Source organism: Coregonus clupeaformis, chromosome 28 (assembly GCF_020615455.1).
Source record: "Coregonus clupeaformis isolate EN_2021a chromosome 28, ASM2061545v1, whole genome shotgun sequence".
NCBI lineage: Eukaryota > Metazoa > Chordata > Actinopteri > Salmoniformes > Salmonidae > Coregonus > Coregonus clupeaformis.
The window spans coordinates 18,598,873-18,625,432 of NC_059219.1; the positions used below are offsets into that span (position 1 = coordinate 18,598,873).

At 48.9% G+C, this 26,560-nt stretch overlaps 1 protein-coding gene across 4 annotated transcripts in view; it reads right to left on the reverse strand.

Moving 5' to 3' along the window:
- The window catches only part of LOC121543855 (epithelial discoidin domain-containing receptor 1-like), a 63,295-nt gene continuing 36,735 nt past the window's right edge, over positions 1-26,560 (reverse strand). Inside the window, exons 7-21 of one of the 4 annotated variants that reach the window (XM_045208680.1) lie at positions 24,443-24,545; positions 21,855-22,041; positions 10,420-10,669; positions 9,961-10,098; positions 6,944-6,997; positions 5,536-5,702; positions 5,049-5,265; positions 4,043-4,147; positions 3,567-3,720; positions 3,246-3,378; positions 2,977-3,104; positions 2,133-2,330; positions 1,674-1,941; positions 1,166-1,315; positions 1-190 (exon numbers count right to left, since the gene is read on the reverse strand). In XM_045208680.1, the coding sequence (XP_045064615.1) occupies positions 50-190; positions 1,166-1,315; positions 1,674-1,941; positions 2,133-2,330; positions 2,977-3,104; positions 3,246-3,378; positions 3,567-3,720; positions 4,043-4,147; positions 5,049-5,265; positions 5,536-5,702; positions 6,944-6,997; positions 9,961-10,098; positions 10,420-10,669; positions 21,855-22,041; positions 24,443-24,545 (2,393 nt within the window). In that variant the 3' untranslated portion in view covers positions 1-49. Of the gene's footprint in view, positions 191-1,165; positions 1,316-1,673; positions 1,942-2,132; positions 2,331-2,976; positions 3,105-3,245; positions 3,379-3,566; positions 3,721-4,042; positions 4,190-5,048; positions 5,266-5,535; positions 5,703-6,943; positions 6,998-9,960; positions 10,099-10,419; positions 10,670-21,854; positions 22,042-24,442; positions 24,546-26,560 lie in introns of all 4 variants that reach the window. The other 3 variants (XM_045208679.1, XM_045208681.1, XM_045208682.1) reach the window with 3 other exon arrangements.

A 26,560-nucleotide genomic window follows, 5' to 3' on the forward strand; every position in this document is an offset into this window, starting at 1 on the left:
TCTCTCTCTCTCTCTCTCTCTCTCTCTCTCTCTCTCTCTCTCTCTCTCTCTACACCATGTTCATGGCATCCTCTGTGAGGAAGGCATGAATGTGGGCAAAGGAGGGGCGGAGCTTGCAGTCCCGGTTCCAGCAGCTCAGCATGAGGTCATAGAGACCCTGAGGACACACATCTGGCCTGGTCAGATACACCTGAGGGGAGGGAGAGAGGGAGGGGAGGGAGGGAGGGGATGGAGAGAGGGAGGGGGAGAGAGAGGGGATGGAGAGAGGGAGGGGGAGAGAGAGGGGGAGAGGGAGGTGGAGGGAGGGGGGGATGGAGGGAGGACGGAGGGGAGAGAGGGAGGGGATGGAGGGAGGACGGAGGGGAGGGAGAGAGGGAGGGGATGGAGGGAGGGGATGGAGGGAAAGGGAGGGAGAGAGGGAGGAGGAGAGAGGGGAGGAGAGAGGGAGGGCGAGAGGGGATGGAGGGAGGGAGGAGAGAGGGAGGGAGAGAGGGGATGGAGGGAGGGGGAGGGAGAGAGGGAGGGGGGAGAGGGAGGGGGGAGAGAGGGGGGAGAGGGAGGGGGGAGAGAGGGGGAGAGGGAGGTGGAGGGAGGGAGGGGATGGAGGGAGGACGGAGTGGAGGGAGAGAGGGAGGGGATGGAGGGAGGGAGAGTGAGAGGGAGGGGGAGGGAGAGAGGGAGGGGGAGAGAGAAGGGATGGAGGGAGGGGAGGGAGAGAGGGAGGGGGAGAAAGAGGGGATGGAGGGAGGGGGAGGGATGGAGGGAGGGGGAGGGAGAAGGGGGAGAGGGAGGTGGAGGGAGAGGGGGAGAGAGAGGGGGAGAGGGAATGGGGGAGAGAGAGAGGGAGAGGATGGGGAGAAAGGGAGAGAGGGGGAGAAAGGGAGAGCGGGAGACAAAGTCAGAGGAGGGATGGGGGAGAAAGATAGAAAGGGGGAGGTGGAGGGGCGAGAAAAAGGGGAGGAGGGAGAGATGAGGGTAGAAAGATAGAAAGGGGGAGGTGGAGGGCCAAGAAAAAGGGGATGAGGGAGAGATGAGGGTAGAAAGATAGAAAGGGGGAGGTGGAGGGGCGAGAAAAAGGGGAGGAGGGAGAGATGAGGGTTAAACATTCCATCTACACACTTAAATGTACTGCTATTGTACTGTATGAGCGTGTGTGCCTGTGTACCTGTCTTCCGTGGTCCCTGAAGAACTCTCCAGCGTTGTCTATGACCTGTTCATCAGTCAGGTTGGAGTAGGGTTGCTCCTGACACACACTCAGCATCTCCCACAGAGTCACACCAAACGCCCACACGTCACTGGCTGTGGTGAACTTCCCCTGCAGAGACACAAACTATCTGTTAGTTACTGTTACTTACTTATTTACCACTGCTAACTTACTACTTGTCCCACCATTTTGTTTATTTTCTTTTGTAACGTCCTCATATACTCTCTCAGTACCTCTTGTTTTCTTTATGCCTCTCTCTCCTTCCTTCACTATGTCTTCCTTCCAGGGACGCAACTTTGGTTTTAGAAGTGGGGGGGACATAACATTTTCATGGTCCTAAAGCACATCGTTGCCTCGTTTTGTATCACATTCCAATGATAAAACTGGGGGGGACATGTCCCCCCCCCCATTCCAGTGAAAGTTGCGCCCCTGCTTCCTTCCCTCCCTCTCTCCCTGTGTGTCCTCTCACCATCAGTATACACTCCCAGGCCATCCATCGTATAGGCAGCACAGCTCGCCCCTGGATGCGGTAGTAGTCTCCAGCGTACAGGTTTCTGCTCATCCCAAAGTCGGCGATCTTGATGGGCCGCTCCCCGCCCCGGTCGCCCCCGCTCTCGCCCTTCTCACCCCCCACCAGGCAGTTTCTTGTGGCCAGGTCACGGTGCACGAAGTTCAGAGACGACAGAAACTTCATCCCTGAAGCTATCTGACTGGCCATGGCGATCAGAGCAGGGTAACTGTGCGGGAGGGAGGGAGGTAGGGAGGGAGGTAGGGAGGTATGTGTGGTGGAAGAAGAAGACAAGAGATAAGAGGCAGAAATACAATATTTCAGACGCAGGTAGAAAGGTGTGTGTTTGTGTGTGTATATGCATGTCTTTGTGAAAACGTGAGTGTGACTGCCTGTGTGTACCATGTGTGTGTGTGTTACCTGATGGTGGGGGTGTTGTGTGTGGGCCCAGTCTTGTCCAGCAGGACTCTGTGTGAGAGGTACTGGTTGAGGTCTCCACTCTCCATGTACTCTGTGACCATACAGAGAGGGTCGCTGCTCACACACACTCCCAACAGACGGATGATGTTAGGGTCCTTCAGACGAGACAGAATCTTCCCCTCCTTTAGGAAGTCATTCCTAGGAGGGAGAGAGAGAGAGAGAGAGAGAGAGAGAGAGAGAGAGAGAGAGAGAGAGAGAGGGGGCGAGAGGTGGAGAGAGGGGCGAGGGTTGGAGAGAGAGAGAGAGGGGTGAGAGTTGGAGAGAGAGAGAAAGGGGCGAGTGGTGGAGAGAGAGAGAGGGGCGAGAGGTGGAGAGAGAGAGAGGCGAGAGTTGGAGAGAGAGAGAGAGGGGCGAGAGGTGGAGAGAGAGAGATAGAGAGGGGCGAGAGGTGGAGAGAGAGAGAGGGGCGAGAGTTGGAGAGAGAGAGAGGGGCGAGAGTTGGAGAGAGAGAGAGAGGGGCGAGAGTTGGAGAGAGAGAGAGGGGCGAGAGGTGGAGAGAGAGAGAGGGGCGAGAGGTGGAGAGAGAGAGAGAGGGGCGAGAGGTGGAGAGAGAGAGGGGCGAGAGGTGGAGAGAGAGAGAGATCAACAATTGAAACGAAAAAAAGCAAAAAAAGTAGAGAAGAGATATGAGAGAGAGAGAAAGAAAGAGAGAGAGAGAGAGAGAGAGAGAGAGGTAGAAACAGAAAGAAATACAAAACTTTAGGACCAAAATTAGATGTTATTAATAGCTCTTGAAATGGCAATTGTTCGCTAAATGATTTAGATGAACTATCCTGAGACAGACCTGGCGTTCTTGGAGGCGTCAGGGCGCAGTATCTTAACAGCCACCAGCAGAGGGCGTCCTTTCCTCACGTTGAAAGGGAACTCCAGGTTAGGCAGGTCCTGAGGACTCTCTATCTCACACAGGTGCACCTGAGGAAGGAACCAATAGGAAAAGTTACCTTCAGACAACCAACAACCACAACTAAAAGTCCAAGTATAGCCACTGTCTCAGATAATGCAAGTGTGAGTTGTCAAGCTAACACACACTTGCACACACACACACAGGCGTACCTCTCCAAACTGTCCTTCTCCCAATTTCTCCTTGAAGACCAGACAGTGTCGGGGCAGTTCAGGCAGGGGGGTGGAGTCTGCTGCAGTGGGGCTGGGGGAGGTCAGGGCTGGCACTGCATACGTGTTGTTACCACTGACAAGACAAATCACAGCAAATTGTATTGAAAGTGCATTTAAAATCACAACACACTTTAGAGTAGAAACACGAAAAAGGCAATAAAAGAACGTAAAAACAAAGAAAGATCACTGATTAAAGTCCAAGTTAAAATGGTGGGTTTTTAATTGTGATTTAAAAACCTCAGTGGTGTCTGCCCCTCTTACCTGACGCCCTGCAGGCTAACGATGTCCGCCTCTGCATAGTGGGGCACGCTGGCGGGGAAGGGGGGAGACAGGGCCGGGTAGGGAGGAGCATCGGGGTACGGGGGAGGCTCCTCCTGCGTGGGGGGCAAGCCCTTCTCCAAGTCCATACCACAGGCTGGAGGGAGGGATGGAGGGAGGGAGAGGAGGAGGGAAGAGGTTGCGAAAGGAGGGATAGAGGAGTAGAGAGAGAGATGGAGGAGTTGAGAGAGAGGCCTTTGTCATGAGCATTTTGAGACAAATTATTTTATTATGTTAAAAGCATTAGACAAAATGGAGTGAATTGATGCAGTGAGTGAGTGACGGACAAAGGGTTCATAATCAAAGACATGCCCAGAGCCCTGATGTTGCTCTGTTATTCTAGACAGTATGATTCCAGCTCCATGGAGCTCCAGTGAGGGGGTGAATCCTGGTATTTTCCCCCAGTCAGAGGCTCTTACCCTGGGCCCCATTGTTGAGGCTCTTCTCCTGAGGGTGAGAGGAGCTGTCCCTGGCCATAGGGACGGTTAGGGGCCATGAGGAGCCTGAGCCATGCTGCCTCTGATCTGACAGGAGGAGGTCATAGGCTGGGTTGTTTAACAGCAAGGCTGCGGGGGGGGACACATGGAGCACATAGATACGCATGGACGCACACACACATAGACACACACACACACCCACACACACAACAAGGCACACAACACGCAAAACACACAATAAGGCAAACAACATGCGATATACACGACAAGGCAAAACACACGATACACACAACACAGCACAACACAACACAAGTTAGCGAAACACAGCATACAATACAAGGGGAGGGATGCATTAAGATGGGGAGAACAGAACAGAACAGGTCAGCAAAGACCAGGCAAGGTTAACACAACTCAGGCAATGAACCTACGTAACAACCACAGGGGTAAAAAGTACATGTGGGAGGAGAATATTTCTGTTATTCAACATAATAATGTTTCTGTGATATTGTTATTCTTCTGTATAATGTGACACTGTTCTAATCTACAGTGGATAGTAAAGATAGCATAGTGGCCTCCTGCAGCGCGGTGCAACTAGGAATGCTCTCGCTCTCTTTTCCTCTCTCTCTCTCTTTTCTTTTCCTTCCCGTCAGTGAACAATAGGTCTCTTGTGCCCTGTGTGTGTGTGTGTGTGTGTGTGTGTGTGTGTGTGTGTGTGCGCGCCCTATTTGCCTGTCTGTGTCTATCGCAGGATCTGATGGTGTCATGTTTAGTTTTTGTGTTTTAAGATTTCTCCAGGATCTGTTGTATCCTTTTGTGTGTTTACTGTACTGTACCACATTTCTCTCCTTCAACTTTCCTATTAAAATCAACTGGCTAATTGATATAGCAGTTGCTATATTTTCTTTTCTTTCTTCCAATAATACAGTAATGTCTGTCTGTGTCTGTCTGTGTGTCTGTGTCGGTCTGTCTGTCTGCGACCATGTCTTACCGGTGCTGTCTCGTCCGGTGTGGTCTCGTGGTCGGAGCAGTGCGCTGGGCTCCTGGTACTCTCCCTCTCCGTCGCAGCGCTCCCTGTCCCTGTCGTCAGGGAAGGTGTGTATGCGCTGGTAGCGGCTGGAGTAGCTGTGTGTGTTGTTGATCACCACGTTGTCCGAGGGGACGGACAGATGGACACGCAACTCCTCACTGGACAGACTGCCCTGGGCCTGGAGAGGACAGGGAGAGGGTTAGCAAAACACACACACAAGTAAGCCAGCGGAAGCATACGTAACACTCACACACACACACACACACACACACACACACACACACACACACAGTCACACATATACACACAGTCACACATATACACGCTACTGGACAGACTAAATTGATCCTGAAAGGCCAACACGTACATTAAGTAAGAATGTAAAGGTACATGAGACAGATAGTGGTAGCCATTTTGAAAGTCATGCTGAAAGTCTTTCCTCCTTCACCTTGCCCAGTATCTTCTTCCAGTATTGCCTCCACAGAATGCCAGCGATCACAGCCAATAGCAGCAGAATGATGCCCACCAGGCAGCCAATTAGGATGGCTGTGTTACTGCTGTCGTCCTTGGCGACAGGAAGGCCCGCCCTCGGGGTCACAGCATCGAAGTCGGCCTCTGAGAAGAACAGAAACGTAATGAAGTGTGTGTGTGTGTTTGTGTGAGTGTGTTTGTGTGAGTTTGTGTGTGTGTGTGCGTATGCGACAGTATATGTGGTATGTGAGAGAGTGAGTATTTCATCAGTAAATATGTAAGGGTTTATATGAGTAGCGTGTGAGGGTGTGTGTGCTGTAGGTGTGCCTGGGTGACTTTAGAACTACCCCTGTGTGCCTCCCTGTCCAGTGTGTGTCTATGTGTGTTTCCTGACCCAGTGTTAATGTGCTTTGCAGTCTGTGTATTAGCACTGTCTGCATAGTCAGAGTGGGAGCTGCTGAGAACGCATCTGTCTGTCACACCCAAATATTTTCATCAAGCTCACTGACTGTCTGGTGTGTGTGTTCATGTTTTGTGTGTGTGTGTACAGTATGTGTGCTCATGCCGGGGAGGTCTGTGAAAGCCTCAGGGCTGGTCTTGGGGACAGAATGTTTTAGCTGTGTTTCTGTTCCAGATGACTTTGCATGAGAGCAGCAGCTCTGATTATAAAGGAAATAGAATGCGCACACGCACGCACAGTTTATGAGTTCAGCTCAAACATGCAAAACGGTGTTGTAAAGTGAGACCTCTCTCTCTCTCTCTCTCTCTCTCTCTCTCTCTCTCTCTCTCTCTCTCTCTCTCTCTCTCTCTCTCTCTCTCTCTCTCTCTCTCTCTCTCTCTCTCTCTCTCTCTCTCCCTCTCCCTCTCCCTCTCCCTCTCCCTCTCCCTCTCCCTCTCCATGCATGCACACATACTCAAACAAACACATCCAAAGCCACCCAACCACAGCCGTTAAGACAGACAAAGCACTACACACCACAGTCTCTAAAAAGGCCTGTTATTGTTTGGTGTTCCATGATCTGATGTTCCTTAGTTCCACAGTGGTTCCGTTGGTTCCGTCAACATGCAGTTAAGGAGATCACAGGAAGGAAACAGTGGTGTTGCTGTATGCGAATATGATGAGGTACCACAAAGCAACATGCTGTGTTAGTGTGTTTCACTCTTTGGCCCAGAGTCAAAACATTAACTCCACCTCCCTCCATCCTACCCTCCTGCCCTCTATCCCTCCATCCCTTCCTTCCTCACTATTTCCTTTCCTTCTGAACCCCCTCATGGTGTCAGGACAGGTCTAAGCTGTCTTAAACAGACCCGTTATCAGGGGAAATGGCAATATAAGGAAGTAGCTCTTTTCCCTCTTTCCATCCCCCTGTCTCTCTCTGTCTCACCTGACAGTGTGCTGTTACCCGTGCTGTCCATCATGGAGTTGGTGGTGGGGGGTTCTGGAGGAACGAGGGATGGAAGGAGTGATCAGACAGAGGAGAAGAGAGAGGAGGAGAAGAGAGAGAGTTCCTCTCAAGGTACTGAAAAGCATGAGAGCATGTTGACATGTAGCATATGAGATGTCCACCTCCATGTGGACAATAAAGATGTCTTATTCTGCAGACGACCATGTTGCCAGAGAAAGCTGCAGTGTAGACGGCTGTTGTGTGAGGTTGGACTGAGGCCAGGGGCTTTAACACAGCATGATGGGTAGAGGAGGAGGCTTCTCACACATGGCTCTTTTCTACAGTGATATCCAGCACCTGTCCAAAGCCATTGGATGGTGTGGATACTTCTTATACTTGTTTTTGGCACTGCTTTAAATGACTTAGAACACAGCATGCCCACACTCATCACAAAAGGTGGGGTGAGGGGCAAGATGGAAAGGGAGAAGGAGAGGAGAGAGGAGAGGAGAGAGGGGAATGGAATAGGAATGGAGGAGGGGTGAAAATGGGCAAGAAGGTGGGAAGGGAGGGGAAAGGGTGAGGGATGAGAGGAGAATGGGATGAGATGGACAGGGGGGTGAGATGGACAGGGGGGTGAGATGGACAGGGGGATGAGAAGGACAGGGGGATGAGAAGGACAGGGGGATGAGAAGGACAGGGGGATGAGAAGGACAGGGGGATGAGACGGACAGGGGGGTGAGATGGACAGGGGGATGAGAAAGACAGGGGGATGAGAAGGACAGGGGGTGAGAAAGACAGGGGGTGAGACGGACAGGGGGGTGAGAAGGACAGGGGGATGAGAAGGACAGGGGGTGAGAAGGACAGGGGGTGAGACGGACAGGGGGGTGAGACGGACAGGGGGTGAGACGGACAGGGGGTGAGACGGACAGGGGGTGAGACGGACAGGGGGTGAGACGGACAGGGGGGTGAGAAGGACAGGGGGTGAGACGGACAGGGGGTGAGACGGACAGGGGTGAGACGGACAGGGGGTGAGACGGACAGGGGGGTGAGACGGACAGGGGGTGAGACGGACAGGGGGGTGAAGGAGAGGGGGATGAGAAGGACAGGGGGTGAGACGGACAGGGGGTGAGACGGACAGGGGGGTGAGACGGACAGGGGGTGAGACGGACAGGGGGGTGAGACGGACAGGGGGTGAGAAGGACAGGGGGTGAGACGGACAGGGGGGTGAGACGGACAGGGGGTGAGACGGACAGGGGGGATGAGAAGGACAGGGGGATGAGACGGACAGGGGTGAGACGGACAGGGGGGTGAGACGGACGGGGGGGTGAGACGGACAGGGGGGTGAGACGGACAGGGGGGTGAGACGGACAGGGGGGTGAGACGGACAGGGGGTGAGACGGACAGGGGGGTGAGACGAACAGGGGGTGAGACGGACAGGGGGGTGAGACGGACAGGGGGGTGAGAAGGACAGGGGGATGAGACGGACAGGGGGGTGAGATGGACAGGGGGATGAGAAAGACAGGGGGATGAGAAGGACAGGGGGGTGAGACGGACAGGGGGGTGAGAAGGACAGGGGGATGAGAAGGACAGGGGGGTGAGAAGGACAGGGGGGTGAGACGGACAGGGGGGTGAGACGGACAGGGGGGTGAGACGGACAGGGGGGTGAGACGGACAGGGGGGTGAGACGGACAGGGGGGTGAGAAGGACAGGGGGGTGAGAAGGACAGGGGGGGGAGACGGACAGGGGGTGAGACGGACAGGGGGGTGAGACGGACAGGGGGTGAGACGGACAGGGGGGTGAGACGGACAGGGGGGTGAGACGGACAGGGGGTGAGACGGACAGGGGGTGAAGGAGAGGGGGATGAGAAGGACAGGGGGTGAGACGGACAGGGGGTGAGACGGACAGGGGGTGAGACGGACAGGGGGTGAGACGGACAGGGGGTGAGAAGGACAGGGGGGTGAGACGGACAGGGGGGGGAGACGGACAGGGGGTGAGACGGACAGGGGGATGAGAAGGACAGGGGGATGAGACGGACAGGGGGTGAGACGGACAGGGGGTGAGACGGACAGGGGGGTGAGACGGACAGGGGGGTGAGAAGGACAGGGGGGTGAAGGAGAGGGGGATGAGAAGGACAGGGGGTGAGACGGACAGGGGGGTGAGACGGACAGGGGGGTGAGACGGACAGGGGGGTGAGACGGACAGGGGGGTGAGACGGACAGGGGGGTGAAGGAGAGGGGGATGAGAAGGACAGGGGGTGAGACGGACAGGGGGGTGAGACGGACAGGGGGGTGAGAAGGACAGGGGGGTGAGAAGGACAGGGGGATGAGAAGGACAGGGGGGTGAGAAGGACAGGGGGATGAGAAGGACAGGGGGGTGAAGGAGAGGGGGGTGAAGGACAGGGGGGTGAAGGAGAGGGGGGTGAAGGACAGGGGGGTGAGAAGGACAGGGGGGTGAGACGGACAGGGGGGTGAGAAGGACAGGGGGGTGAAGGAGAGGGGGATGAGAAGGACAGGGGGTGAGACGGACAGGGGGGTGAGAAGGACAGGGGGTGAGACGGACAGGGGGGTGAGAAGGACAGGGGGTGAGAAGGACAGGGGGTGAGACGGACAGGGGGGTGAGACGGACAGGGGGGTGAGACGGACAGGGGGTGAGACGGACAGGGGATGAGACGGACAGGGGGGTGAGACGGACAGGGGGTGAGACGGACAGGGGGGTGAGACGGACAGGGGGGTGAGACGGACAGGGGGGTGAGACGGACAGGGGGGTGAGACGGACAGGGGGGTGAGACGGACAGGGGGGTGAGACGGACAGGGGGGTGAGACGGACAGGGGGTGAGACGGACAGGGGGGTGAGACGGACAGGGGGTGAGACGGACAGGGGGTGAGACGGACAGGGGGTGAGACGGACAGGGGGTGAGACGGACAGGGGGGTGAGACGGACAGGGGGGTGAGACGGACAGGGGGGTGAGACGGACAGGGGGGTGAGACGGACAGGGGGGTGAAGGAGAGGTGACTCACCAGAGGGAACGCTAGTGAAGTTGGAGGAGTTGTGGTTGAGGGAGGGGCTGACGGAGGAGGTGAAAACAGGAGGAGGAGGAGGAGGAGGAGGAAGAGCAGAGCCTGTGTCCATGGGGTCGACACCCTCCCCATACGGCTCTGAGAGAGAGAGAGAGAGATAGACGGATAAACAAGTATAGTATTAAACAGTGTATAACGCATACATACAGTAGACTGCATATATCATCTAAATACAGCCCATAGAATAGGATGATCAACTTCCTAAGACAATCAGAGATAACCACAGAGTAGAAGGGGAGAGAGAGACTGAGAATCAGAGAGAAAAGGAGAGATAATGTTACAATTACAGAGATAATGAGAAAAGGAGAGTAGAGAAAGAGAATGAGAAAAGGAGAGAGAATAAAAAAGGAGTGAGATGAGAATGAAAGGCACTGAAAGAGAGCAATACACTGAACGTACCGGAGTAGAAGGAGATCTCAGAGATGAGCATCCATCGGTCTGCGAAGGCAAACTGGCAGCGTAAGATCTGGGCGGGGCGACCCCCCAGGGGCAGGGAGATGGGGCGTGAGGAGGGGTCCTTCAGGTCCTCCAGGGGTACAGCCAGGGAGAGGGGGGGCGAGGACCAGGGGAGTAACAGGCCAGGTTTAAACTGACACTCTACCTTACTGAAGACCCTCACACCCTGGGTGTGGCGGTTATTACTGTGGACCTGGATGGGGGAGAGGGGAGAGGGAGGGGAGGAAGAGAGATGGGTAGGGAGAGGGGCAGGAGGGGGAGGAAGAGATAGGGAGAGGGGAGGAGGAAGAGAGAGGTAGGGGAGAAAGAGTTAATAAGATAAAAACTTCCAAAAGGACTAATTCGAGGTAAAACGGAGTTGGAGCACTCAACCAAAAATGTATTTATTTTTGCTCACTTTAATCCATTGTACAGGATGCGAACAGGTGACTGACGTTTCAACGTCAAGCTGACGTCTTCCTCAGAGTGACCTGACCATTGCACTTAGCTCTTATTTATAGCCTAGTGACCCATTGAGAGGCAACAATATAAAACAATTATCATGATAATATATTTCAAGGTAAATGGCAAATTACAGCACAAAATAATACTAATAATAAGATAAATAATGTATCTCATTAGTCAATAGGCCATGTCAAAATATACATAAGTGATATTTGGGTGTCTGTGAATCCGGAGACACAGAGACCCAAAAAATCAATGCAACAACATTATAGAAACGAGGACAGTGAAAAATCATCAAGCCACTTAGGATCCACAGTGTCTAAGCAGAATGCCTCTCTTTGTTTTAGTTTATGTATGATGTCACCTCATCTTGGTGAAATGTGGACCTGTTCTATGGCTACAAAGTGCAGGGAGGAAGGTGAGCCGTGGTTGGCTTCAATGCAGTGGCGTGCAATAGCATAGTCCATGTTTTCACTATGCTCCAACTTATTTTTACCTCAAATTAGTCCTTTTGGAAGTTTTTTTTGGTAAGCCCTTCTCATGATTTTTGTCATTGTAGTTGAGCACCCCTCCATTCCTTTGTTTGCTGAAGCGCGAAGGCCCACCTGATCTTGATATTTTTTTTTTATTAACACTAAAAGCCTGCGGTTATAATGCATCGTTAGCCTTGTCATGACCATGTGCTACCTCTTTATAATAGGAACATTATATTGCACTGAGGTACTAGGTGGAAAATAACAACATTCTGCATAAATAAATGGTCAATGTGATAACTAATCTTTCCCATTCATTGTGGATTGAACCCTGAAGATGTTTTGAGGCTGAACTATCTTTGGAGGTTGGAGGGGGAGAGGGGGGCATTCAATTAAAACATGAAATTAAAAACAGGATTTAAATCCTGTTGACTCTTGATTATTTTGGCAACATTGTTGTGAGCCTGCTATAAATGCTAATGAGTGAAAGTGGAAAGTGATGAGTGACAAAGTATGAGAGGGAAGAGAAGAGAGAACAAAAAGAGAGAACAACAAGAAGAAGAGAAAGGAAAGAGAAGAGGGGTGAGGTGAGGTGCAGATAAGAGAGGGGGAAAAGAAGATACATTTTACAGCCCACCAGAGGGACAATGCGTCTATAGCCTATCACTGCTACATAGTGAGGAGAGAGAGAGAAAGAGAGACAGAGAGAGGGAGGGGGATAGGGAGGGGTGGGGGGAATTTAACGAGCAAGGAAGGGAGAGGTCAAACTGTAGATCTAGAAAATAGGAGATCTAGAGGGAGAGTGAGAGGGGGGCCAAGAAGAGAGAGAGGGGGGAGGAAGAGGGGGAGAGGGAGAGAGAGGGGGGCCAGGAAGAGAGGGAGAGAGAGAGAGAGAGAGAGAGGGGGGGGAAGAGAGGAGAGAGAGGGAATATAGATAAATAGAAAGGATAGAGGGTGAGGTAGATAGGAGTCCTAGGGGGAAAAGAATAGAGGGAGAGGGGGGGAATACAGAGAGGAAAAGAAGGGTAAGAGGGAGAGCGATAGGGTGAGGGAGATAGGGATCTAGAAGGGGGAAATATTCCCTCTACTGGGGAAGGAAGGGCTGGTATAAAGACTCCACTCACAGGGTAGTCATTAACCTGACACTTGCTGTAGGGCCAACCTCTCTAACTGAAACCACATGTGGACCTGTGTAGTACAAACACACACACACACACACACGCACACACACCCCTAACACACACACACACACACACATATGCCCTCATGCACACTCCTGGAACATTGAGGTTAACATGTAACTGATTGTAATCTGGAGGGAGTCTAATAAGTCAACAAAGCAAAGCCTGCTAGGTAATCTGACCTGCACAAGCCTGGCTAGAAAACAGAAATAACAAGAACATAATGTATAATGTAAGTCTTACTTTTGCATTCTTCTAGCACGTTTCAGCTCACTTAGTGAATGCACTTATTTCTGTGTTGGATGAGAGCATCCTACTAACTGACTGAAATTTAAATGAAAGAACATGGAACAAGGAGAACAGACCCTTTCAGGCCGTCATTGTGTCATGTAGTAACCAAAAAAGTGTTAAACAAATCAAAATATATTTTATATTTGAGATTCTTCAAATAGCCACCCTTTTCCTTGATGACAGCTTTGCACACTCTTGGCATTCTCTCAACCAGCTTCACCTGGAATGCTTTCCAACAGTCTTGAAGGAGTTCCCACATATGCTGAGCACTTGTTGGCTTCTTTTCCTTCATTCTGCCGTCCGACTCATCCCAAACCATCTCAATTGGGTTGAGGTCGGGGGATTGTGGAGGCCAGGTCATCTGATGCAGCACTCCATCACTCTCCTTCTTGGTCGAATAGCCCTTACACAGCCTGGAGGTATGTTGGGTCATTGTCCTGTTGAAAAACAAATGATAGTCCCACTAAGCCCAAACCAGATGGGATGGCGTATCGCTGCAGAATGCTGTGGTAGCCATGCTGGTTAAGTGTGCCTTGAATTCTAAATAAATCACAGACAGTGTCACCAGCAAAGCACCCCTACACCATAACACCTCCTCCTCCATGCTTTACGGTGGGAACTACACATGCGGAGATCATCCGTTCACCCACACCGCGTCTCACAAAGACACGGCGGTTGGAACCAAAAATCTCCAATTTGGACTCCAGACCAAAGGACACATTTCCACCGGTCTAATGTCCATTGCTCGTGTTTCTTGGCCCAAGCAGGTCTCTTCTTCTTATTGGTGTCCTTTAGTAGTGGTTTCTTTGCAGCAATTCGACCATGAAGGCCTGATTCACACAATCCCCTCTGAACAGTTAATGTTGGGATGTGTCTGTGACTTGAACTGTGTGAAACATTTATTTGGGCTGCAATTTCTGAGGCTGGTAACTCTAATGAACTTATCCTCTGCAGCAGAGGTAACTCTGGGTCTTCCATTCCTGTGGCGGTCCTCATGAGAGTGTCACGACTTCCTCCGAAGCTGCCTCCCCTCCTTGTTCGGGCAGGCTTCGGCGGTCGTCGTCACCCGAGTCTAATGGGCAGGTGGAACGGGTGAATCAGGATGTGGGTAGGTTCCTGCGGTCCTACTGCCAGGACCGGCCGGGGGAGTGGTCGATGTTCTTGCCATGGGCCGAATATGTCCAGAACTCCCTCCGCCACTCCTCCACTAACCTAACGCCATTTCAATGTGTTTTAGGTTATCAGCCGGTTCTGGCACCATGGCATCAGAGCCAGACCGAGGCTCCTGTGGTGGATGACTGGTTTCGGCGTGTGGAGGAGACGTGGAACGCTGCTCATGTCCACCTCCAACGCGCCGTGCGTCGCCAGAAGGCCAACGCTGACCGCCACCGCAGTGAGACCCCGGTCTTTGTACACGGTGACCGTGTCTGGCTCTCGACCCGGAATCTGCCCCTCCGCCTGCCCTGCCAGAAGCTGAGCCCGCGGTTTGTGGGGCCGTTCAAAGTCCTGAGGAGAATAAACAAGGTTACCTATAGGTTACTAGTCCCTCCAGAGTACCGTATTAAACCCTCGTTTCATGTGTCTTTCCTCTGGACATTGAGGGGGTCCCGGCATACTCCGTCCGTTCCATCCTGGATTCGAGGCGTCGGGTGGGGGGGATTTCAGTACCTCATGGATTGAGAGCGGTACGGTCCGGAGGAGCGGTGCTGGGTCCCGGTGAGGGATATCCTTGATCCCTCCCTGTTGCGGGGTTTTCCATAGTTGCCATCCGGCTCGCCTCCTGGCCGTCCCCGAGGCCGGTGTCGGCGCGCTGCTGGAGCTGCACGTCACGGGAGTGGGGTACTGTCACGACTTCCTCCGAAGCTGCCTCCTCTCCTTGTTCGGGCAGGCTTCGGCGGTCGTCGTCACCGGCCTTCTAGCCACTGCCGCTCCTCATCTCATCATTGTCTTTGTGTGTGATTGTTTATTGTGGAGGATAGCGAAGCTCGGTGGAGCTCCGTGTATTTTGTATCGCCGGGATATTTTCCTGTGTGCCTTGTATTTTCCAGTGCGCACTGGAGTGTTTTTGACGCATTACTGTGTAACTCTGTATTTGCGGAATAAAGCCTGTTATTCTGTGATTTACCCTCCTGCGCCTGACTCCTTCGACATCACCTCATCACAGAGAGCCAGTTTCATCATAGCGCTTGATGGTCTTTTTGCGAATGCGCTTGAAGAAACTTTCAAAGTTCTTGAGTTCCTCTGTAGCTCAATTGGTAGAGCATGGCGCTTGTAACGCCAGGGTAGTGGGTTCGATCCCCGGGACCACCCATACGTAAAAATGTATGCGCACATGACTGTAAGTCGCTTTGGATAAAAGCGTCTGCTAAATGGCATATTATTGAAATGTTCCGTATTGATGGACTGTCATTTATCTTTGCTTATTTCAGCTGTTCTTTCCATAATATGGACTTAGTCTTTTACCAAATAGGGCTATCTTCTGTATACCACCCCATACCTTGACACAACACAACTGATTGTCTCAAACTCATTAACATGGAAAGAAATTCCACAAATTAACTTTTAAGAAGGCACACCTGTTAATTGAAATGCATTCCAGGTGACTACCTCATGAAGCTGATTGAGAGAATGCCAAGTGTGCAAAGCTGTCATCAAGGCAAAGGGTGGCTATTTGAAGAATCTCAAATATAAAATATATTTTGATTCGTTTAACACTTTTTTGGTTACTACATGATTCCATATGTGTTATTTCATAGTTTTGATGTCTTCACTATTATTCTACAATGTAGAAAATAGTAAAAATAAAGAAAAACGCTTGAATGAGTAGGTGTTCGAAAACCTTTGACCGGTAGTGTACAATGTAAAAAATAGTAAAACAATTTTTAAAAAACTTGAATGAGTAGGTGTGTCCAAACTTTTGACTGGTAGTGTACAGTGGGGGAAAAAAGTATTTAGTCAGCCACCAATTGTGCAAGTTCTCCCACTTAAAAAGATGAGAGAGGCCTGTAATTTTCATCATAGGTACACGTCAACTATGACAGACAAAATGAGAAAAAAAAAATCCAGAAAATCACATTGTAGGATTTTTAATGAATTTATTTGCAAATTATGGTGGAAAATAAGTATTTGGTCAATAACAAAAGTTTCTCAATACTTTGTTATATACCCTTTGTTGACAATGACACAGGTCAAACGTTTTCTGTAAGTCTTCACAAGGTTTTCACACACTGTTGCTGGTATTTTGGCCCATTCCTCCATGCAGATCTCCTCTAGAGCAGTTTTGGGGCTGTCGCTGGGCAACACAGACTTTCAACTCCCTCCAAATATTTTCTATGGGGTTGAGATCTGGAGACTGGCTAGGCCACTCCAGGACCTTGAAATGCTTCTTACGAAGCCACTCCTTCGTTGCCCGGGCGGTGTGTTTGGGATCATTGTCATGCTGAAAGACCCAGCCACGTTTCATCTTCAATGCCCTTGCTGATGGAAGGAGGTTTTCACTCAAAATCTCACGATACATGGCCCCATTTATTCTTTCCTTTACACGGATCAGTCGTCCTGGTCCCTTTGCAGAAAAACAGCCCCAAAGCATGATGTTTCCACCCCCATGCTTCACAGTAGGTATGGTGTTCAATGTACACCAGAGGGTGGAGAGGAGGATCTGATGGTTCACTGTATCAAAGGCAGCAGACAGCTCTCCGCACTGCTAAAGCTAACTCTCTCTCCTCTGCTCTTGTCCTTCTAGACCTGTCTGCTGCCTTTGATACAGTGAACCATCAGATCCTCCTCTCCACCCTCTCCGAGCTGGGCATCTCCGGCGCGGCTCACTCCTGGATTGCGTCCTACCTGACCGGTCGCTCCTACCAAGTGGCGTGGCGAGAAGCTGTCTCCGCACCACGTGCTCTCACCACTGGTGTCCCCCAGGGCTCAGTTCTAGGCCCTCTCCTTTTCTCCCTATACACCAAGTCACTTGGCTCTGTCATATCCTCACATGGCCTCTCCTATCATTGCTACGCTGACGATACACAACTAATCTTCTCCTTTCCCCCTTCTGATAACCAGGTGGCGAATCGCATCTCTGCATGTCTGGCCGACATATCAGTATGGATGACGGATCACCACCTCAAGCTGAACCCTGGCAAGACGGAGCTGCTCTTCCTCCCGGGGAAGGACTGCCCGTTCCATGATCTCGCCATCACGGTTGACAACTCCGTTGTGTCCTCCTCCCAGAGTGCGAAGAGCCTTGGCGTGACCCTGGACAACACCCTGTCGTTCTCCGCCAACATCAAGGCGGTGACCCGATCCTGCAGGTTCATGCTCTACAACATTCGGAGAGTACGACCCTGCCTTACACAGGAAGCGGCACAGGTCCTAATCCAGGCACTTGTCATCTCCCGTCTGGATTACTGCAACTCGCTGTTGGCTGGGCTCCCTGCCTGTGCCATTAAACCCCTACAACTCATCCAGAATGCCGCAGCCCGTCTGGTGTTCAACCTTCCCAAGTTCTCTCACGTCACCCCCCTCCTCCGCACACTCCACTGGCTTCCAGTTGAAGCTCGCATCCGTTACAAGACCATGGTGCTTGCCTATGGAGCAGTGAGGGGAACGGCACCTCCGTACCTTCAGGCTCTGATCAGTCCCTACACCCAGGCGAGGGCATTGCATTCATCCACCTCTGGCCTGCTGGCTCCCCTTCCTCTGCGGAAGCATAGTTCCCGCTCAGCCCAGTTAAAGCTGTTCGCTGCTCTGGCACCCCAATGGTGGAACAAGCTCCCTCACGACGCCAGGACAGCGGAGTCACTCACCACCTTCCGGAGACATTTGAAACCCCACCTCTTTAAGGAACACCTGGGATAGGATAAAGTAATCCTTCTACCCCCCCACTGGCTATAGGGTGAATGCACCAATTTGTAGTCGCTCTGGATAAGAGCGTCTGCTAAATGACGTAAATGTGCCCTTGAGCAAGGCACTTAACCCTAATTGCTCCTGTAAGTCGCTCTGGATAAGAGCGTCTGCTAAATGACTAAAATGTAAATGTAAATGTGTTCTTTGGATGCAACTCAGCATTCTTTGTCCTCCAAACACGACGAGTTGAGTTTTTACCAAAAAGTTATATTTTGGTTTCATCTGACCATATGACATTCTCCCAATCCTCTTCTGGATCATCCAAATGCACTCTAGCAAACTTCAGACGGGCCTGGACATGTACTGGCTTAAGCAGGGGGACACGTCTGGCACTGCAGGATTTGAGTCCCTGGCGGCGTAGTGTGTTACTGATGGTAGGCTTTGTTACTTTGGTCCCAGCTCTCTGCAGGTCATTCACTAGGTCCCCCCGTGTGGTTCTGGGATTTTGCTCACCGTTCTTGTGATCATTTTGACCCCACGGGGTGAGATCTTGCGTGGAGCCCCAGATCGAGGGAGATTATCAGTGGTCTTGTATGTCTTCCATTTCATAATAATTGCTCCCACAGTTGATTTCTTCAAACCAAGCTGCTTACCTATTGCAGATTCAGTCTTCCCAGCCTGGTGCAGGTCTACAATTTTGTTTCTGGTGTCCTTTGACAGCTCTTTGGTCTTGGCCATAGTGGAGTTTGGAGTGTGACTGTTTGAGGTTGTGGACAGGTGTCTTTTATACTGATAACAAGTTCAAACAGGTGCCATTAATACAGGTAACGAGTGGAGGACAGAGGAGCCTCTTAAAGAAGAAGTTACAGGTCTGTGAGAGACAGAAATCTTGCTTGTTTGTAGGTGACCAAATACTTATTTTCCACCATAATTTGCAAATAAATTCATTAAAAATTCTACAATGTGATTTTCTGGAGAAGAAAATGCTCAATTTGTCTGTCATAGTTGACGTGTACCTATTATGAAAATTGCAGGCCTCTCTCATCTTTTTAAGTGGGAGAACTTGCACAATTGGTGGCTGACTAAATACTTTTTTCCCCCATATATATCTATATATATATATAAGTATTTGCCTCCTTTCTGATTTTCTCTATTTTTGCATATTTTTGATACTGAATGTTATCAGATCTTCAACCAAAACCTAATTTTAGATAAAGGGAACCTGAGTTTACAAATAGCAAAAAAAAGTATACTTATTTAATTTATTTAATTAACAAAGTTATGCAACACCCAATTCCCCTGTGTGAAAAAGTAATTGCCCCCTTACACTCAATAACTGGTTGTGCCACCTTTAACTGCAATGACTTGCTTCCTGTAGTTGTTGATCAGTCTCTCACATCGCTGTGGAGGAATTTTGGCCCACTCTTGCATTCAGAACTGCTTTAACTCAGCGACATTTGTGGGTTTTCCAGCATGAACTGCTCATTTCAAGTCCTGCCACAACATCTCAATTGGGATTAGGTCTGGACTTTGACTAGGCCATTCCAAATCTTCAAATGTGTTGCTTTTTAACCATTTTCATGTAAACTTGATTGTGTGTTTTGGATCATTGTCTTGCTGCATGACCCAGCTGCGCTTCAGCTTCAACTCACAGATGGATGACCTGACATTCTGCTGTAGAATTATCTGATACAGAGCAGAATTCATGGTTTGTTCTATTAAGGCAAGTGTTCCAGGTCCTGAGGCAGCAAAGCATCGACAAACCATCACACTACCACCATAACACTTGACCGTTGGTATGAGGTTCTTACTGCGGAATGCAGTGTTTGGTTTTCACCAGACATAATGGGACCCATCTTGCCCAAAAAGTTGACTAAAATTTGCCAAAAAGCACCTGGAAGCACCTGGATGATCATCAAGACTCTTGGAAGAATGTTATATGAACAATATGAGAGAGAGAGAGAGAGAGAGAGAGAGAGAGAGAGAGAGAGAGAGAGAGAGAGAGAGAGAGAGAGAGAGAGAGGAGAGAGAGAGAGAGAGAGAGAGAGAGAGAGAGAGAGAGAGAGAGAGAGAGAGAGAGAGAGAGAGAGAGAGAGAGAGAGAGAGAGAGAGAGAGAGAGAGAGAGAGAGAGAGAGAGAGAGAGCTAGGTAACGGAACACGTTCCTCTCCTGGGAGTGCGTCCTAGAACCAGGTTAGAGAACACATACTTGTCTGGTTCATGTTCCTGCAGTTATGTATGTGAACTGTGTTCCCTTCAGGTGTATGTTTGCTGAGATAAGACAAGGGAACGCATTGAAAAAAGGCAGGAAAAACTGGATTATCTCAGGAAAAACATCAGGAATACATCAGGAACAGGACTGAGGAAAGACTATAGGAGAAGGTATTGAAACGATGAAAGCAGGTTCACACTGAGCACATGTGACAGACGTGACAGAGTCTGGAGACGCCGTGGAGAACGTTCTGCTGCCTGCAACATCCTTCAGCATGACCGGTTTGGCGGTGGGTCAGTCATGGTGTGGGGTGGCATTTCTTTGGGGGGCCGCACAGCCCTCCATGTGCTCGCCAGAGGTAGCCTGACTGCCATTAGGTACTGAGATGAGATCCTCAGACCCCTTGTGAGACCATATGCTGGTGCGGTTGGCCCTGGGTTCCTCCTAATGCAAGACAATGCTAGACCTCATGTGGCTGGAGTGTGTCAGCAGTTCCTGCAAGAGGAAGGCATTGATGCTATGGACTGGCCCGCCCGTTCCCCAGACCTGAATCCAATTGAACACATCTGGGACATCATGTCTCGCTCCATCCACCAACGCCACGTTGCACCACAGACTGTCCAGGAGTTGGCGGATGCTTTAGTCCAGGTCTGGGAGGAGATCCCTCAGGAGACCATCCGCCACCTCATCAGGAGCATGCCCAGGCGTTGTAGGGAGGTCATACAGGCACGTGGAGGCCACACACACTACTGAGCCTCATTTTGACTTGTTTTAAGGACATTACATCAAAGTTGAATCAGCCTGTAGTGTGGTTTTCCACTTTAATTTTGAGGGTGACTCCAAATCCAGACTTCCATGGGTTGATACATTTGATTTCCATTGATAATTTTTGTGTGATTTTGTTGTCAGCACATTCAACTATGTAAAGAAAAAAGTATTTAATAAGATTATTTCATTCATTCAGATCTAGGATGTGTTGTTTAAGTGTTCCCTTTATTTTTTTGAGCAGTGTATATAGAAAAACAAAAACACAGGAAAACGTGTAAGGAAAAGAAAGCTTTAGGAAAGCGATAGAAAGTTTTAGATAACTTAGGTGCGGCATTCCGAGAGGATCGGGAAAACTCAGGGAAAGTTCAAGAATTCCCATTGTTAACGGCATAGCATAGGGGAACTAATGAAAAACACTGAAAAGTTAAAAACAGATTACTCATCGTTTGTAGACTGGAAAGTCAAACTGGTCAATAACGTTTCTTCATTTATCTCTTTTATTCTTCCTGCTTGTTTTAAAAACAAATCTCCTTCATTTTATTGTTTTAAAGTGTATTGTGATTTTAAATACACTGTCATAAAAAAAAAATGATTTAATAATATTTGTTTTTATAGTGGGCAAATCTCCAATCCCAGCCCTAACCAACATTCCAGACTGACTCCATTCCAGAAGAGAAAACAACAGGACATTAAACTGGGTTGCTTCACATCCAAAATCTTCCAACATAACATCACAACATTTTATCATAAAGAAACCATCAAACCAAAACCACACATACAGCCAGTGATGCAACCCAATGGCACCCAGAGACCAGACTACAGACAAACAATGATAAACGACAGGAAAATGAAAAGCTAATTGGATGGTGGGACTGAGAGGGTAATTTAAGACAAATGTGCTACTGGCTAGTCACACAATGATAAAGAGATATAAAGTGATAGGACAACAGTATGTTATTATATGTTGTGAAATATTGGTCAACATTATTGTGTTATGAATCATTTGAAGGTTTTATAGAGATGTATTGGACTGTGTGAGCTAGTGATTTTTTTTGGGGGGGTACTTTTGAACTTAAACAAAGACAGACAGAGACACACGTAGACATAAGGGGCACACACTCACACACACACATCCTCCCTCCCCTTACACACACACACATCCTCTTACCTGCATGGTGTGGAAGCTGCGTGTCTTTTCGAAGTGGAACTCGATGTCAACGCTGCCCTGCCCCAGAGCCTCTCTGCTCCAGCCCAGGTAGTCATACCCCGGCCACACCCTCAGCTCCTTGGTCTCTGTGAAGTCATCCCCTCCTAACACACCGTCAACCAGCTGGCCCAGGCCTCCAAACTGAACCCTTATACACATACATACAGTACACACACACATTATTACACAGTTATACATACTGTATACATGCCAAGGCTTACACAGTCATACATTGTACATGTGACACGCAGAGACATGCACACACCCACATGCAGACATACACGCACGCACACGCACAGACACACACACACACCCCTATGTCTCAGCTTTCTCACACACACATCTGCTGTATATAGGTCTGGGTTGCGTCAAAACCGTTAGCTCACCCGCTACAAAAACAGTTCTGCCCCATTAAAAAGGCATATGTGAATATAACCTCCCTACTTCCCCCCCATCCCTGGACAATACAGTCCGGAAACAGAGTACAACTCCCTTAGCAAATAAAGTCTGACTCCAGATCATTTAATTCTTATTCGATTAGGTGGACAGAGAAAATAAACATTGGGTAGAGGAGTTGTTTCGTGTGTATGTATTATAGACTAAAGTCATTTGGCTGACTGCGGCTCACTGAGGCCCTGGTCACTACTAACAGATGGGATAAATCCAGGAGCAGAGCAGCACTGGAGTGGGTCTACAGACGATGGAGGCCATGTTTTAGCTAGCTACTGGTTCCTTTATTTATTAATCCATATTTTACCAGGTACAGTACCTTGCAAAAGTATTCATCCCCCTTGATGTTTTTCCTATTTTGTTGCATTACAACCTGTAATTTAAATGGATTTTTATTTGGATTTCATGTAAATGGACATACACAAAATAGTCCAAATTGGTGAAGTGAAATGAAAAAGATAACTTGTTTCAAAAAAGTCTAAAAAATAAATAACGGAAAAGTGGTGCGTGCATATGTATTCACCCCCTTTGCTATGAAGCCCCTAAATAAGATCTGGTGCAACCAATTACCTAAGTCACATAATTAGTTAAATAAAGTCCACCTGTGTGCTATCTAAGTGTCACATGATCTGTCACATGATCTCAGTATATATACACCTGTTCTGAAAGGCCCCAGAGTCTGCAACACCACTAAGCAAGGGGTACCACCAAGCAAGCGGCATCATGAAGACTAAGGAGCTCGCCAAACAGGTCAGGGACAAAGTTGTGGAGAAGTACAGATCAGTTGGGTTATAAAAATATATCCAAAACTTTGACCATCCCACGGAGCACCATTAAATCCATTATTAAAAGATGGAAAGAATATGGCACCACAACAAACCTGGCAAGAGAGGGCCGCCCACCAAAACTCACGGACCAGGCAAGGAGGGCATTAATAAGAGAGGCAACAAAGAGACCAAAGATAACCCTGAAGGAGCTGAAAAGCTCCAGCGGAGATTGGAGTATATGTCCATAGGACCACTTTAAGCTGTACACTCCACATAGCTGGGCTTTACGGAAGAGTGGCCAGAAAAAAATAAGCAAACACGTTTGGTGTTCGCCAAAAGGCATGTGGGAGACTCCACAAACATATGGAAGAAGGTACTCTGGTCAGATGAGACTAAAATTGAGCTTTTTGGCCATCAAGGAAAACACTATGTCTGGCACAAACCCAACACCTCTCATCAACCCGAGAACCCCATCCCCACAGTGAAGCATGGTGGTGGCAGCATCATGCTATGGGGATGTATTTCATCGGCAGGGACTGGGAAACCAGTCAGAATTGAAGGAATGATGGATGGCGCTAAATACTTGGAAATTCTTGAGGGAAACATGTTTCAGTCTTCCAGAGATTTGAGACTGGGACGGAGGTTTGCCTTCCAGCAGGACAATGACCCTAAGCATACTGCTAAAGCAACACTTGAGTGCTTTAAGGGGAAACATTTAAATGTATTGGAATGACCTAGTCAAAGCCCAGACCTCAATCCAATTGAGAATCTGTGGTATGACTTAAAGATTGCTGTACACCAGCGGAACCCATCCAACTTGGAGGAGCTGGAGCAGTTTTGCCTTGAAGAATGGGCAAACATCTCAGTGGCTAGATGTGCAAAGCTTATAGCGACATACCCCAAGAGACTTGCAGCTGTAATTGCTGCAAAAGGTGGCTCTACAAAGTATTGCCTTTGGGGGGTGGGGGGGTGGTGAATAGTTATGCACGCTCAAGTTTTCTGTATTTTTAATCTTATTTCTTGTTTGTTTCACAACAAAAAATATTTTGCATCTTCAAAGTGGTAGGCATGTTGTGTAAATCAAATGATACAAACCCCCAAAAAATCAATTTTAATTCCAGGTTGTAAGGCAACAAAATAGGAAAAATGCCAAGGGGAGTGAATACTTTCGCAAGCCACTGTAGGTTGACTGAGAACACATTCTCTTTTACAGTGACAACCTGGGGAAAAGTTGCATTTGTGTGGTACCCAACTAAAGCCAACAGAGGATGAACCAGACCAGTCTCAAGTAGCCAGCCAATACCCACAGAACTGAGAGAGAGAGATGCTTACCCTGCCTCTATGCTGCCATCGTAGGTGGAATCGTTGAGGTACACAGGTGAGCCAGACAGGTGCATCACATGACCCACTGGAGCTGTGTACACCAACAGGCCATCTGAGAGAGAGAGAGAGAGAGAGAGAGAGAGAGAGAGAGAGAGAGAGAGAGAGAGAGAGAGAGAGAGAGAGAGAGAGAGAGAGAGAGAGAGAGAGAGAGAGAGAGAGAGAGAAAGAAAGAAAGAAAGAAAGAAAGAAAGAAAGAAAGAAAGAAAGAAAGAAAGAAAGAAAGAAAGAAAGAAAGAAAGAAAGAAAGAAAGAGAGAGGGAGAGAGATAGAGGGGGGAGAGGAGGTATATAGAGAGAGACTACATTAATAATATGCACTTTAATAAGATACAATATACAGTTGAAGTCTGAAGTTTACATACACCTTAGCCAAATACATTTAAACTCAGTTTTTCACAATTCCTGACATTTAATCCTAGTAAAAATTCCCTGTTTTAGGTCAGTTAGGATCACCACTTTATTTTAAGAATGTGAAATGTCAGAATAATAGTAGAGAGAATTATTTATTTCAGCTTTTATTTCTTTCATCACATTCCCAGTGGGTCAGACGTTTACATACACTCAGTTAGTATTTGGTAGCATTGCCTTTAAATTGTTTAACTTGGGTCAAACGTTTCGGGTAGCCTTCCACAAGCTTCCCACAATAAGATGGGTGAATTTTGGCCCATTCCTCCTGACAGAGCTGGTGTATCTGAGTCAGGTTTGTAGGCCTCCTTGCTCGCACACGCCTTTTCAGTTCTGCCCACACATTTTCTATAGGATTGAGGTCAGGTATTGTGATGGCCACTCCAATACCTTGACTTTGTTGTCCTTAAGCCATTTTGCCACAACTTTGGAAGTATGCTTGGGGTCGTTGTCCATTTGGAAGACCCATTTGCAACCAAGCTTTAACTTCCTGACTGATGTCTTGAGCTTCAATATATCCACATAATTTTCCTTCCTCATGATGCCAACTATTTTGTGAAGTGCACCAGTCCCTCCTGCAGCAAAGCACCCCCACAGCATGATGCTGCCACCCCCGTGCTTCACGGTTGGGATGGTGTTCTTCGGTTTGTAAGGACCCCTTTTTTCCTCCAAACATAACAATGGTCATTATGGCCAAACAGTTCTATTTTTGTTTCATCAGACATTTCTCCAAAAAGTACAATCTTTGTCCCCATGTGCAGTTGCAAACCGTAGTCTGTCTTTTTTATGGCGGTTTTGGAGCAGTGGCTTCTTCCTTGCTGAGCGGCCTTTCAGGTTATGTCGATATAGGATTTGTATTACTGTGGATATAGATAATTCTGTACCTATTTCCTCCAGCATCTTCACAAGGTCCTTTGCTGTTGTTCTGGGATTGATTTGCACTTTTCGCACCAAAGTACGTTAATCTCTAGGAGACAGAACGCATCTCCTTCCTGAGCGGTATGACGGCCGCGTGGTCCCATGGTGTTTATACTTGCGTACTATTGTTTGTACAGATGAACGTGTTACCTTCAGGCGTTTGGAAATTGCTCCCAAGGATGAACAAGACTTGTGGAGGTTTACAATTTCTTTTCTGAGGTCTTGGCTGATTTCTTTTGATTTTCCCATGATGTCAAGCAAAGAGGCACTGCGTTTGATGGTAGGCCTTGAAATACATCCACAGGTACACCTCCAATTGACTCAAATGATGTCAATTAGCCTATCAGAAGTTTCTAAAGCCATGACATCATTTTCTGGAATTTTCCAAGCTGTTTAAAGGCACAGTCAACTTAGTGTATGTAAACTTCTGACCCACTATAATTGTGATACAGTGAATTATAAGTGAAATAATCTGTCTGTAAACAATTGTTGGAAAAATTACTTGTGTCATGCACAAAGTAGATGTCCTAACCGACTTGCCAAAACTATAGTTTGTTAACAAGAAATTTGTGGAGTGGTTGAAAAATGAGTTTTAATGACTCCAACCTAAGTGTATGTAAACTTCCGACTTCAACTGTACATCATCTTTACCATCGCCTGTTCACCTACACATTAACTACACACATTGGTTAAGCCTGTGTTCAGGAGATGGAGAAACACACAGACAGCAGAAATCTCTCCAGAC